Below are 18,191 nucleotides of genomic sequence, written 5' to 3'. Positions count from 1 at the left end.
TTAAACATCCATCCCTAGCCTCAACATCCGTCTTGTCCCTCTCCTTTGTGAATACCGATGCAAAGTACTCATTAAGAATCTCACCCATTTCCTCTGAGTCCACGCATAAATTTCCTCTTTTGTCTTTAAGTGGGCCAATCCTTTCTCTAGTTACCCTCTTGCTCCTTACATACAAATAAAATGCTTTAGGATTTTCCTTAACCCTGTTAGCCAAAGATATTTCATGACCCCTTTTAGCCCTCTTTATTGCGCGTTTGAGATTCGTCCTACTTTCCCGATATTCCTCCAAAGCTTCATCAGTTTTGAGTTCCCTCGATCCTATGTATGCTTCCTTTTTCATTTTAGCTAGTTTCACAATTTCACCCGTCATCCATGGTTCCCCAATCTTGCCATTTCTATCTTTCATTTTCACAGGATCATGTCTGTCCTGCACTCTAATCAACCTTTCCTTAAAAGACTTCCACATTTCAAATGTGGATTTACCCTTAAACAGCTGCTTCCAATCCACATTCCCTAGCTCCTGCTGAATTTTGTTATACTCTGCCTTTCCCCAATTCAGCACTCTTCCTTTCGGACCCCTCCTGTCCTTGTCTACAGAGGTGGTGGATGCATTGGGTGTAATTTTCCAAAAACAATTTGGATTCTGGAAAAGTGCCGGAGGAGTTGAAAACTGCCGTTGTGACACCCCTATTCAAAAAGAGGGGAAGGCAAAAGGCAGGTAACTATAAGCCGATTAGCCTAGCATTTATTGTTGAGAAAAATGTTGGAATTCTTTTTTAGTGAGTAATAGCAGCACATTTGGAAAATCCTAATCTAATCAAGCAGAGTCAGCATGGCTTTATGAAAGGGAACTCATGCCTGACTAATTTGTTAGAGTTTTTTGACGAAGCCTCAATGTGAGTGGATAGAGGGGAACCAGTAGACGTGCTGTATTTGGACTTCCTGAAAGTGTTCAACAAGGCACCTCACAAAAGGTTAAGTCATAAGATAAGAGTCCATGGTGTTGGAGATAGTATATTGGCATGGATAGCGAATTGGCTAATAGGAAGGAACCAGCGAGCAGGGATATGGAGTTCTTTTTCAAATTGGCGGCCTGTAACCAGTGGGATTCCACAGGCCTCCGAGCTGGGACCGCAACTGTTTACGATATATGTTAATGACTTGGAGGAAGGAAGCAAATGTACTTAGCCACATTTGCAGACAACACAAATGGCAAGGTAAGTTGCGAGAGGAATACAAACGGTTTGCAAAAAGATATTGATAGGTTAAATAAGTTGGCAAATTGAGTATAATGTAGAAAATGTGTGACGTTGTTCATTTTGGAAGGGAGAACAAAAGAACAGATTATTTAAATAAAGAAAGCTGCAACACGAAGGGACTTGGGGGTACTTGTGCACAAAACACAGAAAGTTAGCACACAGGTGCAGCAGGTAGTCATGCAGGGTAATGGAATATTGGCCCTTATTTCAAGAGGGTTGGCATACAAGAGTGGAAAGTCTTGCTGCAACTATACAAGGTACTGGTGAGTTTACATCTGGAGTACTGAGAGCAGTTTAGGTCCCCTTTATTTAAGGAAATATATTGTTTCATTGGAGACAGTTCAGAAAAGGTTCACTAGGATGATCCCTGGTATGGAGAAATTGTCTTATGAGCAACGGTTAAACAGGTTGGGACTCTACTCATTTGAGTTTAGAAGCACGAGGAGTGATCGCATTGAAACATATAGGATATCTGGGTTTCCAGAGCTTTAGGAAACTAGATCCACAACTATGAAATTCAAATTGATAAAATCTGAAACAGACATCCTCCATTTAAATCTTATAATTATCAATTGGTCTTTCCACAGCAAATTTGAGTCTGGTTTCCATTTTTTACAGTTTACCCTCAGCCCCCAACACTGGCCCACTGACTACCCCTGTTGTGTTTTGTGTTCTTGTCTAGCAATGAATCTACAGAACTGCTGGCGACTTAGCCTGAACTAGGATTTATTAATGTGCACGTGGTAAGGTAACAATCAGATACAAACCAATTTGTGTAATTTACATTAGACTCCTGGAACTACCCTTATAGTTCCAGGAGTCTAATGTAAATTATACAAATTGGTTTGTATCTGATGACGCCGGAGCGAGGCGACTCTCTGCAAGCTTTCCCCAACAGATCCACTTTGGTAACTTATACTCGTTCTAACCTTTTAAAAATCTTGTGTTGCCCTATAATGTATTCTCATGTATTTTCTTGAATTTTGTTTAATTCCCTTTTCTTCCATGTACTGAATGACCTTTTGAGCTGCTTGCAGAAAAATACTTTTCACTGTACCTTGGTACACGTGACAATAAACAAATCCAATCTAATGTGCGACTCGCCTCATGTATCACTTACAACCTTTTCCCGGTAGCCGGATGTCTCCTGACTGATATCTGATGCCACCTACTAGTGGGAGTCCATACTGCTGAGTACATGGCCACCTGTAGGTGGGAGGTCACACTGCTGAGTACATGTAATATTATCTACAGGCATATCACCATAATCCCCACCTTGGAGAGGTTAAAATTACCTCCATAATTGCCTTCAGCAATTTCCTCTTTCATCTCCCTCAGGATCCGAGAATGGAGCTTGTTGGCTTTTGTGCTTTATCTTCCTTTAGCCTAACTAACAAATTGAAAAGTTTATTTTTGCCCATAATATCATACCATAAGATGTAGGAGCAGAATTAGGCTACTCAGCCCATCGAGTCTGCTCCGCCTCTTGCTTTCAGCTATCTCATTGGTCTTTTCTCTTTGCAGATATAAAACTCATTGGCCAAGCTTTTACTCACTTGACCTAATATCTTTTTTATGTGGCTCAGTGACATGTTTTCTAATGCTCCAGTGAAGTGCCTTTGGACATTTTATTACATTAACCTGTGCTGCATAAATAGAAGTTGAATTTAGCGTTCCTTGTCTTGCTCTTGTTTTTTGTTTATTATTCTTACAACTCTTCTAGGCTTTCTTCAATTTTCATTGGTTTCTAATCTCTAACCATATCCGTGGCATCTTAAACCTCTTTGCTGTTTCCATTTAATTGAATATACCAATTGTGTGCCAATTCCCTGTGCTACCTGGTCTGAGCCAGCTTGAAGCTGATCTTTCTGAAATCTTTTCTTTTTTTTTTTTAATTTTAGAGTATCCAATTATTATTTTTTAAGGGCAATTTAGCATAGCCAATCCACATAACCTGCACATCTTTTGGGTTGTGGGGGTGAAACCCACGCAGGCACGGGGAGAATGTGCAAACTCCACACTGACAGTGACCCAGGGCTGGGATTTGAACCCAGGTCCTCAGCGCCGTAGTCCCAGTGCTATCCACTGTACCACCGTGCTGCCCTCTGAAATCTGTTCTAATCCAATCTAGTGTTCCAGCTTTTGTAGTGATATCTTCCCCTAATGGTTGAATCTTAGACCATACCATATTGTGACCATTATTCTCAAGATACTCACATTTGGTTATTCCATGAGGTCTAGCAACACAAACCCTCTTAAAGCCCGATTAACCCTGCTTCTCTCTTTCACCCCCTCCCCCAAAATCTGCAGACAATTCAATTACATAATTTCAAAGAAGAGCCGGGTAGTTATCCTTGATGTCCTGACCAATATTTATCCCCGCAATCAACACCACAAAAAAGATTATCTGGTCACTGTCACAATGCTGCTTGTGGGATCTTGCTGTGTGCAAATTGGCTGTTATGTTTCCTACATTTCAAACTACTTCATTTGTTGTAAAGTGCTTTTTGAGACATCTAGTAATCATGAAAAGTGCTATATTCAGTTGTTAAAATGATCATATTAAAAACCTCCCCAAATATAATGTTGGATCACACCTCTTATGATCCTGTAAATTTCCTTTTCCATTTTCTTCCACAATTTGCACGCGTTTATTCCCAGAAACAATCACCTATATTAGACCTATTTGTGCTTTTATTTAATATATAAAATTTGAGCCTTGAGTATCAATAAGTGATTAATTATTTGTTTATTTTCTTAGATGAAAAGACTGAACAATTTATTCTTTACCATTATGGTTCGAAAGACTTGGCCACAGTTTTCTTTTACACGTTGGTTGCTATTATTCTCCATGCCATCTTGCAAGAGTACGTGCTTGATGTGAGTATAGTGACATCTTTTTGAATCTCGAAGGTGATGCATTTCTCCAGCTATAAAATGACCATGAACTTTCATTTCAGAAAATCAACAGGCGAATGCACTTTTCAAAAACAAAGCACAGCAAATTCAATGAATCTGGACAACTCGGCGTCTTTTACCTGGTGTCTTTTATCTGGGGAATGTGCATTCTAGCCTCTGTAAGTATAGTATTTATTTTATATGGTTATTATTTCCATTAAATACAGTGTGTTACCACATGACCTAAATGAACACTTCTTTATTTTATAGGAAAATTATGCAACAAATCCAACAAATTTATGGGAGAGCTATCCCCACACACAGATGCCGTGAGTCCTTCTTAAAATTCCTGCAAGTAAAAGTAGCACAAATTGTGCCACATTAAACTCAAGTCTTTTGAAAAATAGTTTCCTTATGGGGTTTTTAACTGTTCTCTTCCTTATCTGAAGCACTGGCATATATACTGGCATATATGGTGTGATTGTGCATTCACAAAGGTGTGCTTGCAGGGGGTATGGCTCAAAGTATTGAGGCTATAATGTTGTATGTTTTGTTTTATCCTATGATCCCTGTACAGTGCAGCTCCTTGCTGTGTGTTCAGGACTACAGAATCGACTCTAGTGAAGAATCCAGAAGCTCGATGCCACCTGGGACAAAGCTGCCCTTGGCACCCCTTCCACAACATTCACTCCCTCCACCACCGTGGCAGCAGTGTCTACCATCCATAAGATACACTGCAGGAACCTTAGTCAGCACCTTCCAAATCCATAACCACTACCATCTATAAAGACAAAGGCATAAGATGCACAGAAACACCACTGCCTGGAAGTTTTTCCTCCAAGCCACTCACCATCTTGACTCAGAAATATATTGACGTTCCTTCTCTGTCGCTGGGTCAAAATCCTGGAATTTCTTCCCTTAACAGCACTTGAGTGCATCTACACCCCATGGACTGCAACAGTTTGAGAAGGCAGCTCACCACCACCTTCATGGGCAATTAGGAATGGGCAGTAAACACCAGCCTAGCCATTGACATTCACATCCCATGAACACTTTTTTTAAATCGACTGGTGCATTTAGCCTGTCTCATCCAGGTTATCTATAATTATTTCTTCAAAGGACCAAGACGCTGAGGGCCCGAGTTCGAATCCCGGCCCTGGGTCACTGTCTGTGTGGAGTTTGCACGTTCTCCCCGTGTCTGCGTGGGTTTCACCCCCACAACCCAAAGATGTGCAGGTTAGGTGGATTGGCCACGCTGAATTGCTCCTTAATTGGGGAAAAAAAAATAATTGGGTACTCAATTTTTAAAAAAAGTTACTTCAAAGTCTATGTTTTTCCAAAGTAAACATTTCTGAGCTCTCCCAGCTTATCGTGATAACTTTTATTTAAACAGTTATCAAATGAGGGCATTGTCTTTCTCCACTCCAACCACACCCTCAACCTTTTCCAGTTGATGCCCCACACCATAGTTTCACTGATCCTATAATCTAATATCATGCTGACGGTCTTTATCCAGACTACTACATTAAAAACATGTAATTTGTGTGATGCACTAGAGTGGAATGCCTTCAGAAAATGCTTTGAGGAAACGGAGGGGCCAAACCAGCTTCCAACCTGGGCATCGATGATAAACTTACTGGACATGATGTCAGGTTTTCCATGTGCTGTGAGATTATGACTAACCCCAATTTTAATTGTCACACTTTTTGCTTAATTATATTTACAGAATCTTGAGTCAGAATTATAATGTCCTATTTCAGAAGCTCAGAACAATTATTAAAATTAGGGTTAATTTCCAAAGCGTACCCAATGCTGATCAGTAGTAACATTTTTGCAAGAGGTGGACTATGATGCTATTTAATCACTCTTAGTTACTTAGTTTGCCATTATTGCGGCTATCCCAGGTAAAATATACTATCAATCACAGTTGTCCTGTCAGAATGAATGTAGGAAAGAGAAGCGATCGTCTCAAAGAGAACAAAATTGTTCTATTTGCTGTCAGCAATAACTTAGATCAGAGCTGGAGCAGAGGTTTTATTTGATGGTAATGGATAATGTAGAATCACCAGGATGCCTGGAGTTCCATGTCTTATAGTAATGTTGAGATTTTCAAAATATTGTACTGCTGATTTTATATCAGTGTATATCTGTGTTAGCAGTGTATATTTCAACTATTTTGTGTACAATTTTTGATTTTGGTATGGGACTATACAGCACGTTATTTTGTTCTAAATTGTCACATTCTCTTGTATACTTTTTCTAATAGTTTTTGTTATCCTTTTAGATTTCAGGTGAAGTTTTTCTATATTGCACAGTTGGCTTATTGGTTTCATGCCTTGCCAGAACTTTATTTTCAGAAAACCCGGAAGGTGAGCATGAATGCTCTGTTTTCAGAAAGATGGTTGTGCATACCTTTGCAACAGCAGCTGGGAGGGATGAATGTTTTAACAAGGAAAATTCATTAAAAATATTAGGACACTCCCAGTGGAGGGTCGCGATCAGCAAACATGGTGGCAGAACAGTTGTAGATCTGATTTTCCAACCCACACTAATGACTAGCGGAAAGCACCATGATGGACTTTTGCTAAATTACCTCCAATAGTTAAGCCTATGTGATATCAATCGTGTTTCCCTTGTGGCTGAGAGAGCAAAGCCATTGTTTGGCAAAGTTATACAGACAAGAGGCCTCTGGTCTAAGTACTGTTTTGTGCTTCTGCACTTTTCGCAGCTCGGCAACAAGCATGCAGCTGAAGTTTGTCTTAAAGCCTCTGGGCTAGGGAAGGGAACAAAAACTGTCAGAGTTTTGATTTCTGATTTCAATAAAATGGTGCGTGTGTGACCATTGGGTGAGGAGATTGCCACACTTGGCTCTCATACCACCTTTCCACATTCCCCCCCTCCCCCCTCCAGTTGTAGAATAGCCTAAAGTACAATGCCACGGCTCTCTCCGGCACAGGGTGGAATTTAGTGGTTGTGGCGCTGGGCCTGTCCACCAGCTGGAACAACGCAGCCAATTCTGGGTCCTGCCGGGATTATTTCCCAATTTGGTGGTCTGTTGGCCTCCGTCGGTTCCTGGCTCCCTCGGGGGCAATTCTCTACTGCAGTTCATGATGCTGGGCGGGTGTCCCAACTCATGCTGGTCAGAGGCTGGCAGCTCTCCAGTACCAGCAGCACCACCAGGATTTCTAGCCTACTCCAGGAGGTCTGCTAATTTTATTGTAGGAGCCACCCTTGGTAAAGATGAGTTGGATTGGGACTTTAAAACAAGGCCACTCGGAGGCTTAGTTGAAGATGGGGAGGGGGTTCGTAAAATGTTTGCGGGGGGATTGTCTTCTCACGGGTCCCTTACTAACTGTTTGCAAGGTTGTCATTGATATTTAAAAGAACTAAATGGCTGGTGTACAAATGCTGTAACATGGCCTGATAATATGCCAGCTGTTTAAATTATTGCAGTTTGTTGATTAGACATATTGCTAAACAGTGCCTTGGAGTGATTCTATGCATTCCAGCAAGATCGTTTGAATTCAAAGAATTGTAAAATGACCATTTGAACTGTATTGTGCTGTTCCTAGTTTCTAATCACTTGCGACATTTTCTGCTTTCAGGAGGATATTCCTCGACAGCTTGTGTATACCAGTTTGTATGTTTTTCACATTGCTGGAGCTTATCTACTAAAGTAAGTGTTTTTTAAAAATCTAGTTTTATTCATTTTCATTTCTCCAACTGGTGAGGAGGCAAGCATCTTGCAAATAGCCTTCTGTGAATGTTATTTACAGCAGTCAAATTTTTATCCATCCATATACTTTTTAAAGGAGCTTCGGATGCTGAGACTAGGAATTTAGGGCACTGTAAATTTGTATTTGGATGTTTTCCTAATCTGGAGAGAGAGCACACTGCTACACCAATATTTATGTTATTGGACTGCTTTCACTTGTACATATTATGATTAACTATTGAGAATCAGGCTCCTCAAAGCTGATCTTTTAGCCTTTGCTGTGAATGGGATAACTTCATTGCCCATTAGCTGCTAACATAACCAACATTTCTGTGAATTGACTTTATCTGGGCCAGCATGCTGGCGCAGTGGTTAGCACTGCTGCCTCACAGCGTCAAGGTCCCAGATTCGAACCTGGCTCTGGGCCACTGTCTGTGTGGAGTTTGCACATTCTCCCCGTATTTGTGTTGGTTTTGGCCCCACAACCCAAATATGTGCAGGGTAGGTGAATTGGCCAAGCTAAATTGCCCCTTAATTGGAAAAAATTAATTGGGTGCTTTAAATTTATTTTTAAAAAAGTGAATGACTTTACCTTGTTTATTTCTAGCCTGAACCGTTTTGGCCTAGTTCTTCTGGTGCTGCATTATTTTGTGGAACTTTTGTTTCACATTTCTCGTCTGTTTTACTTCAACAATGAAAAGAATGAAAGGGGGTGAGTACATCTAGTATTTTCAATTGCTGAATGATTAATGGATAGGTTTGGTAAACACTTTAGTTTTGACACTAAATGTCTAATTATCCAAAGCATCATAAAGTTCTGTTTCTTGGATTAAAAGTTCATATACAAGTTAACTTTTGGAGTTTTGATATGAGCTTGGTTAGGATTAGGGTGTTGAAGGGGGAGCGGTAGTCAATAAATAGGAGTCTGACGTAGAGCAATGAGACCCATTTGCAGCATCAACACCAATCCAACCAGATATTTCCGTCATCTACATAAAACACAAAACAATTTGAGATTAGTTTCATGACGCTTCAACCCTTCTTGCAGTTGCGTCAACTTTTATTCCAGAATCCACCTAAAATGCAACACCAAAAATATTTTCTGTGATTAAAGTGTTCACACCAACATTCATGTGAAGGGGGAATTAAGGAAACTATATTTGGATGGTACTGCATTTGGAATAGCCCTAATCTGTGCTGATATAAACTCGCTGTACAGTCAATTATCTGAGTTACAGAAAAACGATTTAAAATGTAAATGGAGAGTGTTTCATTTGTCCGACTGACCACCACTTTGGTGTCTGTGAATCATTGTTGAGTGAAGTCAGATTCGGGATGGTCTATCCAGCTCGTCTTGGTCACCTTTTGAGGAAAAGGACTACTTATTCGACATGTTGGGACATACAGACTCTTTTGTTAAAAGGCACAAGTTGTGCGCAGTGTAATTTGGATTATGGCTCCGTTGATGGGCATGTATTGTTTGTATTTCTTTTTTTTTGTTCTTGTTGGGATTGTGATCTTACTGCTTTGGATTAGATTTGAGGTTCCCTACTATATGGGGTTCTTTATATTAATATATAGTTTCCTTTCTTTTTTTTCAACCTTGTTCGGAGCAACTTTTAGTCACTAGTAGGGTGCACAAGTTAAATGGGGTTTCTTTTTTTTTACTTTATCTAATTTTCTCTTTCTCTAGTTAGGAGTGTCCCTGCTAACTCAGGAGTGAGTTAAAGGGAGTGGATTTGGAGGGTTTGCTGCAGCTCAATATAGTAGTTTTTTACACGAGCTTAAGAGTTTTTGTTTTGTTTGGTTTTGTTAAAGGCAGGTTTTAGTTTTCGGATAAATCTTTGTTTGCCTCGCTTTTATTTGCTTTGAGGTATGGTCACAGTCAATGCGTTGGCATTTTTGGGTGGGGGTTGGAGACAGCTCAGTGGCGCAGTGGGTTAACCCTGTTGCCTCACGGCACCGATCCCGGCTTTGGGTCACTGCCCGTGTGGAGTTCGCACATCCCCCTGTGTTTGCGTGGGTTTCGCCCCCACAACCTAAAGATGTGCAAAGTAGGTGGATTGGCCATGCTAAATTGCCCCTTAATTGGAAAAAAAATGAATTGGATACTCTGAATTTTTTTTAAAATGTTACAATTAGCCACCTAGATGCAGCGAGGGGCAGAACTATAAGGCATTGGCTCTTGGGCTTCTGGTGGAGAGTGGAATAGAGAGACTGGAATGGAGTGCACAGTAGAGCTTGTGAGGTTGAATATAGTTAGAGTATAGAGATAGCGTTAGTTTAATATAATCTATTTGTTTACTTGTTGAACTTTAATTTAAGTAGTGTAAATAAATTTAGCTTTGTTGATGAACATAGCTTCAAGTTTGTGAACACTACACTTTCTATCCTGAAGTCACCTCCCAAAGTTCACCACAGGTGAATCATTTTGCTTTGCCTTTTCAGTGTCGGTTGGTTGATCTCTCTTTGTGGGAATGGCTGACTCCAGATTAAGAGGTGGTGGAAGACCTAGTATTTGTTTGGTCACCTGGAACGTTAGGGGTTTGAACGGCCCACTGAAGTGGTCGAGGGCATTTGTCCATCTCTAGCTTAAATTCCAATGTAATTTTGCAGGAGACCCTTTTGCATGTCAGGGATCAGACGTGGTTGTGCAAGGTGTGTCTTGGGTAGATTTTTCATTCCAGTTTTCAAGTTCTTGCAAAAGGCTTTTTCTTCCTTTGTTTGGCGCTACCTCCTTTGATGAGTTGGATTCTGTCCCTGGTGAGGGGTTTATTTCAGATTTATATGACCATATTCTTTCACTGCTCCGTTAAGCGGTGTGAAGGCGAGGTGGGAAAATTAGTTTGGGTCCCATTCTTACTGGTAAGGTCAGGAGTGTGGCCTTTCGTGGGGTCAACTCCATGTCCTCGTGTGCTGCGATGAGCCTCAGTTTAGGGTGTTACACAGGATGCATGTAACTAGGCCAAGAATTGAATGGGTTTTTCCCAAATGTTGAGGATAGGTGTGATCGCTGTTTTCTTGGCCCGGCTAACCACATGTACATGTTCTGGTCCTGCCCAAACCTGTAGGCTTCTAGACTTCCTTCTTTAGCATCATGTCTGAGAAACACCATGTGGATTTAGACCAGTGTCCGTTGTTGGCCATATTTGGGGTGGTGGATTCTCCTGTGGATTCAGTCTGTGGGTGTTGTCGCCTTTGCCTCGTTGATAGTGCGGATGTGGATATTGCTTGGTTAGAGGTGCCAACTCCGCCCAGTGCCTCTGCTTGGTTGGGTGACTTAATGTTATTCCTACACTTGGAGAAAGTCAAATTCACCATCAGGGGGGTCGGTGGAGAGATTCTACCTGAGATGGCAACCATTTATTTCCTTTTTTAAAGAGTTAATCACCGTCAGTTGTTGTGAGGGTTGAGTTTAACTTTAGTTTTTGAGTTAATCAAAATTGAGTTTGTATTGTGGGTTTTGTTCTTCCTACTTTTATGTTGGCTTGTGTTTACTTGTATTCTCTTTTGTTCTGGTTTATGTTGATTATTATGAACGAATTTGAATACGCAAACATTTTTAAAAACCGTTAATTGTATAATACATTGGGATGTCCTGAGATCACAAAAGATGCTATATAAATAGAAATTATTTCTAAACTCTTGAGCGGGAGGTGGAAACTTAATGCAAAGGAGCAAAAAAAATGTTGAAGAAATAAAAGCATGTTAAAATTCACTTGACTTTTAAAATTAATTTTACAGCCATCTGACATTACTCTTTTTTTTTTCTCAGTTCTGCATATTGAATTCAATATCTTGCACTAATCTATTTTTTAAATTCTAGATTTACCCTTTGGGCCTTCTTGTTTGTAGTGGCACGACTGCTTACTCTCTCCCTGTCAGTCCTCACCTTTGGATTTGGCCTTGCCGGAGCTCAAAATCAAAGTCTGGATTTAGCTTCAGGGAATTTTAACATACTGGCTGTCAGGTAAACATTTTGCATCTATTTGTATTGAAAAATATATTGTTCCCTTGAACTTTTGTTGGTCAAGATAGAAGAATAGGTTTTACTTGGCATTTTTGGATAATTTTTAAATACAAATGTACCAAAACTGATCTTTGCATGTCCGTTTGATTTCACTTACTGTTCAACCTTTTACCTGAATTGTTCCAAACAAGGGAGATAAATACGAAAAGAGAATCATGATCCATCAGAGATAGAACATGGAAAATAAAACTGACATATTTTAGAAGAAAGTTGCCTCCATATTCCTTTTTTTTAAATAATTTTTATTGAAAATTTTTGAATTTATACAACAACAACGAACCATAATAAAATACCAAAAATAACAATAATATTAGCAATCATAAACATTCACCCCACCTCCATGAACAACACAGCATATTAACAACAGCGCAAATTAACACAATTTTGAGTTACATAATAGAAACTACAATAAGGAACACCCCCCCCCCCCCCCCCCTACCCTCTTCTCCCCCCCCTTCCCTGGGTTGCTGCTGCTATTGACCAAGATACCTATCTTTGAGAAAGGAAGTCCAGAAAAGGCTGCCATTGTTTATAGAACCCTTGTATTGATCCTCTCAGGGCAAATTTGACCCTCTCCAATTTAATAAACCCCGCCATATCGTTGACCCAGGCCTCCACGCTTGGGCCCTCGCATCCTTCTACTGAAGAGTACATAGAACATAGAACGATACAGCGCAGTACAGGCCCTTCGGCCCGCGATGTTGCACCGACATGGGAAGTCAAAAACTAAAGGCCATCTAACCTACACTATGCCATTATCATCCATATGCTTATCCAATAAACTTTTAAATGCCCTCAATGTTGGCGAGTGCACTACTGTTGCAGGTAGGGCATTCCACGGCCTCACCACTCTTTGCGTAAAAAACCTACCTCTGACCTCTGTCCTATATCTATTACCCCTCAATTTAAGGCTATGTCCCCTCGTGCTAGCCACCTCCATCCGCGGGAGAAGGCTCTCACTGTCCACCCTATCTAACCCTCTGATCATTTTATATGCCTCTATTAAGTCACCTCTTAACCTTCTTCTCTCTAACGAAAACAACCTCAAGTCCATCAGCCTTTCCTCATAAGATTTTCCCTCCATACCAGGCAACATCCTGGTAAATCTCCTCTGCACCCGTTCCAAAGCTTCCACGTCCTTCCTATAATGAGGCGACCAGAACTGTACGCAATACTCCAAATGCGGCCGTACCAGAGTTTTGTACAGCTGCAACATGACCTCATGGCTCTGGAACTCGATCCCTCTACCAATAAAGGCCAACACACCATAGGTCTTCTTCACAACCCTATCAACCTGGGTGGCAACTTTCAGGGATCTATGTACATGGACACCGAGATCCCTCTGTTCATCCACACTACCAATAATTTTACCATTAGCCAAATAGTCCGCATTCCTGTTATTCTTTCCAAAGTGAATCACCTCACACTTCTCTACATTAAACTCCATTTGCCACCTCTCAGCCCAGCTGTGCAGCTTATCTATGTCCCTCTGTAACCTGCAGCATCCTTCCACACTGTCTACAACTCCACCGACTTTAGTGTCGTCTGCAAATTTACTCACCCAACCTTCTGTGCCCTCCTCTAGGTCATTTATAAAAATGACAAACAGCAACGGCCCCAGAACAGATCCTTGTGGTACGCCACTCATAACTGAACTCCATTCTGAACATTTGCCATCAACCACCACCCTCTGTCTTCTTTCAACTAGCCAATTTCTGATCCACATCTCTAAATCACCCTCAATCCCCAGCCTCCGTATTTTCTGCAATAGCCGACCGTGGGGAACCTTATCAAACGCTTTACTGAAATCCATATACACCACATCAACTGCTCTACCCTCGTCTACCTGTTCAGTCACCTTCTCAAAGAACTCGATATGGTATGTGAGGCATGACCTACCCTTCACAAAACCATGCTGACTATCCCTAATCATATTATTCCTATCTAGATGATTATAAATCGTATCTCTTATAATCCTCTCCAAGACTTTACCCACAACAGACGTGAGGCTCACCGGCCTATAGTTACCGGGGTTATTTCTACTCCCCTTCTTGAACAAAGGGACCACATTTGCTATCCTCCAGTCCTCTGGCACTATTCCTGTAGCCAATGATGACATAAAAATCAACGCCAAAGGCTCAGCAATCTCTTCCCTGGCTTCCCAGAGAATCCTAGGATAAATCCCATCAGGCCCCGGGGACTTATCTATTTTCACCTTGTCCAGAATGTGATTGACTTTTAATTGCTCTCTGAAATGCTCCAGCAAGAGACTCCGTTCAAGGGCAATTAGAGATGGGCAAAAAATGCTCCCCTGGGCAGTGACAGGTGCATCTATGCAATAATTATTTTTTTTGTGAATGAAATGAAAATCGCTTATTGTCACGAGTAGGCTTCAATGAAGTTACTGCGAAAAGCCCCTAGTCGCCACATTCCGGCGCCTGTTCGGGGAGGCTGGTACGGGAATTGAACCGTGCTGCTGGCCTGCCTTGGTCTGCTTTAAAAGCCAGCGATTTAGCCCAGTGTGCTAAAACCAGCCCCTTTTTTTTGGATAAAGGTATCTTGTTGAATTAATCAATTAATTAAATAAAACCATGTCACATTGGTTTAATTTGAATTACCAGCATTACATTTTGTTTCTCATTTTAAAATGGCAAATGCCTACACCAACACCTGTGGTTCACACTTTCTACTTGCCATATAAGTCACCCCTGTTTTTGCAAGAATTTTCCAATTCTTCAAAAGTCGATTTATGTGCCTCAATCAACGGTACTTTGTGTGTGTGTGTCTCTGGTATCTGGCACTGGTAAGGGCCCGTGGTGGGCGTTTGTATCAAATTCAGCAATGCAATTAATGGCAGTGAGAGATTTAGATGGTGTCATTTAACATGGAAGAATGTTTCAGTGTTAAGCTGGTGCGACTGTGCCAGAAATGCTGTCTTCCTCCATAGCTCCCTCACGACTTTCTGGATAATTGCATTTTAATAATAATCTTTATTAGTGTCACAAGTAGGCTTACATTAACACTGCAATGAAGTTACTGTGCAATGAAGTTAAAGCCTAGTCGCCACACTCCGGCGCCTGTTTGGGGACACGAGGGAGAATTCAGAATGTCCAATTCACCTAACAAGCACAACTTTCGGGACTTGTGGGAGGAAACCAGAGCACCCGGAGGAAACCCATGCAGACACAGGGAGAACGTGCAGACTCTGCACAGACAGTGACCTAAGCCCGGAATCAAACCCGGGTCCCTGGCGCTCTGAAGCAACAACAGTGTCAAAGTGCCATGTGGTCAAGGGTCTGTCCAATTGGCCTGTGTTGAGCCAGCTGATCCTGGTTGGTGTGTGTTTGGACACTTTCACCATCCCTCATCTAAGAAGGAGACTGTGTGGATGTTGGATGAGGATTGAATCAGACTACAATTCTGATGCCCACCAATCAGAAATTGGTACAGCATTAATAACCAACCAACTCTCCCTTTGTAAGCACGTACAAGAAAAACTACTAGTTGCACAGGGTACTGGAGTTCTGTCTGTGATTATAACTATTATCACAGTCAGTCCTGGTACCTCTTAAAGAAGTTAGACAGCGAGCCAGATGGAACGATGTGTACGATATGTGGGTCAACAATGTGTACTCCCAGAATCCCAGCACTCGGAAATGTTCTGTACCCGTTGAAGTAGGGAGAAACATACAGAAAATGTTCACAATAAATAATACTTACAAGGTGAACACAGGAAATGTTGATAGTACTTCATTAGTTTTATATATACCTACGTTTACTAGTCTAGACACGAGGGAGACTTTTTTTTAGTGCATTTACTTGATGTACTATTATGCTGACTCTTGGAAGCTACCTGCAGCCTACTTAGGAAGAGCGTGCTATCTGAGTATGAATTACATTTCGAATTCAGCAGATCCTTCCTAGTTGAAGCTTCCAAATTATAACTGATGACTTATTCCAATCAGTCAGTCTTTGTCCCTGGTGCATCAATTAAGTGAAGGAAGCCTCCTTTCAAGAGGCAATACAATTACCCCTTCTCTTCGAAAAATAGGCATCTGTTTCAGCGGTTACAGAACATTTCCCCAAGTGCTGTGATTGTGGGAGTACACATTGCTGACCCACACATCGGACAGATCGTTCCATCTGGCTCGCTGTCTAACGGGAATTATGCACTGAGAAGTGTGTCCTGAATTGCCAAACAGGGTTGGACTCCTGATCCATCTCGTATAGCAAGTTCACATTGCCAGCGCTTCCCCACTTGGTCACTTACCCATAGACTCTGTTATACTTCAACAGAACTTTTTATCACTTCATTTTGCCAAACTTCTTTCATCGGGCAGGACTTCTTCCATCGGGCAGGAGATACAGAAGTCTGAGAACACGCACAAACAGACTCAAAAACAGCTTCTTCCCCGCTGTTACCAGACTCCTAAATAACCCTCTTTATGGAGTGACCTGATTAACACTACACCCCTGTATGCTTCACCCGATTCCGTTATAGTTACATTTTGTACCTTGTGTTCTATTTTTTACTTTATTTTCATGTACTTAATGATCTGTTGAGCTGCTCGCAGAAACGTAGTTTTCACTGTACCTCTGTACACGTGACAAACAAATCCATCCAAATCCATTTGTGCCCAATACTGCTTCCACACACCAACTTTTGAGCCTTGGCAAAGAGTGACATATTTCAAGTCCATTTTAAACCTTTTCAAATGCTGAAACAACACTTGCCTATAACTGCTAACCAAATGTTGAATTATCTGTGTTACCTGCTAATGCAAAGCCAGAGCTATGTTAGGAGCTTATGCCAATATATTTTTAGATGAGCTGCTCTTGTAAAATTGGACACAGCTCTCTTTTTTTAAAAAAAAACAACAACCAACCAGAGTTCACGTCCTTGGCTGTGGATTTGTATGTATACCACGTCAAAATAGAACCAACTGTGATGCCTTCTGTAGTTCAACAGGCTCAGGCATGAAGAGATAAGTACTGGCTTACCTTTGGAACTGCGCTCCAGCAGGAACAGCAGATTTTATGAGCAGGAGGGAAGAAAATTAGTGACTTTTAAAGTTGTTTGAGTCACAGATTGTATACCAGTAAATGAATATACTCATGCGCATGTGTGTCAGTCAGACTTTTGTTTTTAGTAAACAATGGGGACGAATCTCTGTATGGCACGGTAGCACAGTGGTTAGCACTGTCGCTTCACAGCATCAGGGTCCCAGGTTTTATTCCTGCTTGCGTCACTGTCTATGCGGAGTCTGCACGTTACTCACCGTGTCTGTGTGGGTTTCCTCTGGGGGCTCCAGTTTATTCCATCAAGTCCCAAAAGACGTGTGGCGACCAGGGGCTTTTCACAGTAACTTCATTTCACAATAACTTCATTGCAGTGTTAATGTAAGCCTACTTAATCCAATAATAAAGATTATTATTTTACGCATGGGCAGCTGGGCAGCATGGTGGTGCAGTGGTTAGTACTGCTGCCTTACGGTGCTGAGGTCCCAGGTTCGATCCTGGCTCCAGGTCACTGTCTCTGTGGAGTTTGCACATTCTCCCTGTGTCTGCGTGGGTTTCGCTCCCACAACCCAAAGATGTGCAGGGGTAGGTGTATTGGACACGCTAAATTTCCCCTTAATTGGAAAAAATAATTGGGTACTCTTTTTTTTTTTAATTTTTATTATTATGTTGTGCCCAGCATAAATCACACAATGTAGGGAGAACAGCAGGAGACCCTAAATGGATTTTTAAAAAAATAAATTTAGAGTACCCAATTATTTTTTTCCAATTAAGAGGCAATTTAGTGTGGCCAATTCACCCACCCTGCACATGCCTCTAAATGAGATTTGCGCCGGCCCACTGCAGCTGATCTAACCTGTTTCACACCCTCTCTGAGTGAGGGTGTGGTATGAAGGGGGAGCATTTGGTGAACCCATAACATATTGCTCACCTGGAAGGGTGGGGCCACTGGTACTGACATTTGGGAGGGTGGCCTGATGCCAGGGGTGGGAGTGGATGGTCTGAATGAAGACTCATTGGGAGGGAACTGATGCCAGTGATCTGAGGTGGGGGGCTTTACTGTCACTTTGAGATCAGGGTGCCTTTTGGCTTGCTGGTGTGTTTAGACCCTGCCCCTCTCAGTGCCAATGCAAATCATGCCCCCTCCCAAGAGTGATTAAGTGCAGGAAGATCACATCAGAACAGCCTGTGCAATTCACGCCGATTTTTCTTGCCCAGAATAACACTTAGTCATTTTTTTGGGAGAGTTCTGCCCATTTTATATGAAACT

At 41.5% G+C, this 18,191-nt stretch overlaps 1 protein-coding gene across 1 annotated transcript in view; it reads left to right on the top strand.

Moving 5' to 3' along the window:
• Positions 1-18,191, top strand: part of tram1 (translocation associated membrane protein 1) — a 37,486-nt gene that overhangs the window by 11,852 nt on the left and 7,443 nt on the right. Inside the window, exons 3-9 of the mRNA XM_038809587.1 lie at positions 4,021-4,139; positions 4,220-4,336; positions 4,428-4,486; positions 6,442-6,526; positions 7,763-7,833; positions 8,480-8,584; positions 11,699-11,842. Coding sequence (XP_038665515.1) covers positions 4,021-4,139; positions 4,220-4,336; positions 4,428-4,486; positions 6,442-6,526; positions 7,763-7,833; positions 8,480-8,584; positions 11,699-11,842 — 700 coding nt within the window. The remainder of the gene's footprint in view (positions 1-4,020; positions 4,140-4,219; positions 4,337-4,427; positions 4,487-6,441; positions 6,527-7,762; positions 7,834-8,479; positions 8,585-11,698; positions 11,843-18,191) is intronic.

The sequence above is a fragment of the Scyliorhinus canicula genome, chromosome 10, assembly GCF_902713615.1.
Source record: "Scyliorhinus canicula chromosome 10, sScyCan1.1, whole genome shotgun sequence".
Lineage (NCBI taxonomy): Eukaryota > Metazoa > Chordata > Chondrichthyes > Carcharhiniformes > Scyliorhinidae > Scyliorhinus > Scyliorhinus canicula.
This window is presented reverse-complemented; position numbering and strand designations above follow the sequence as displayed.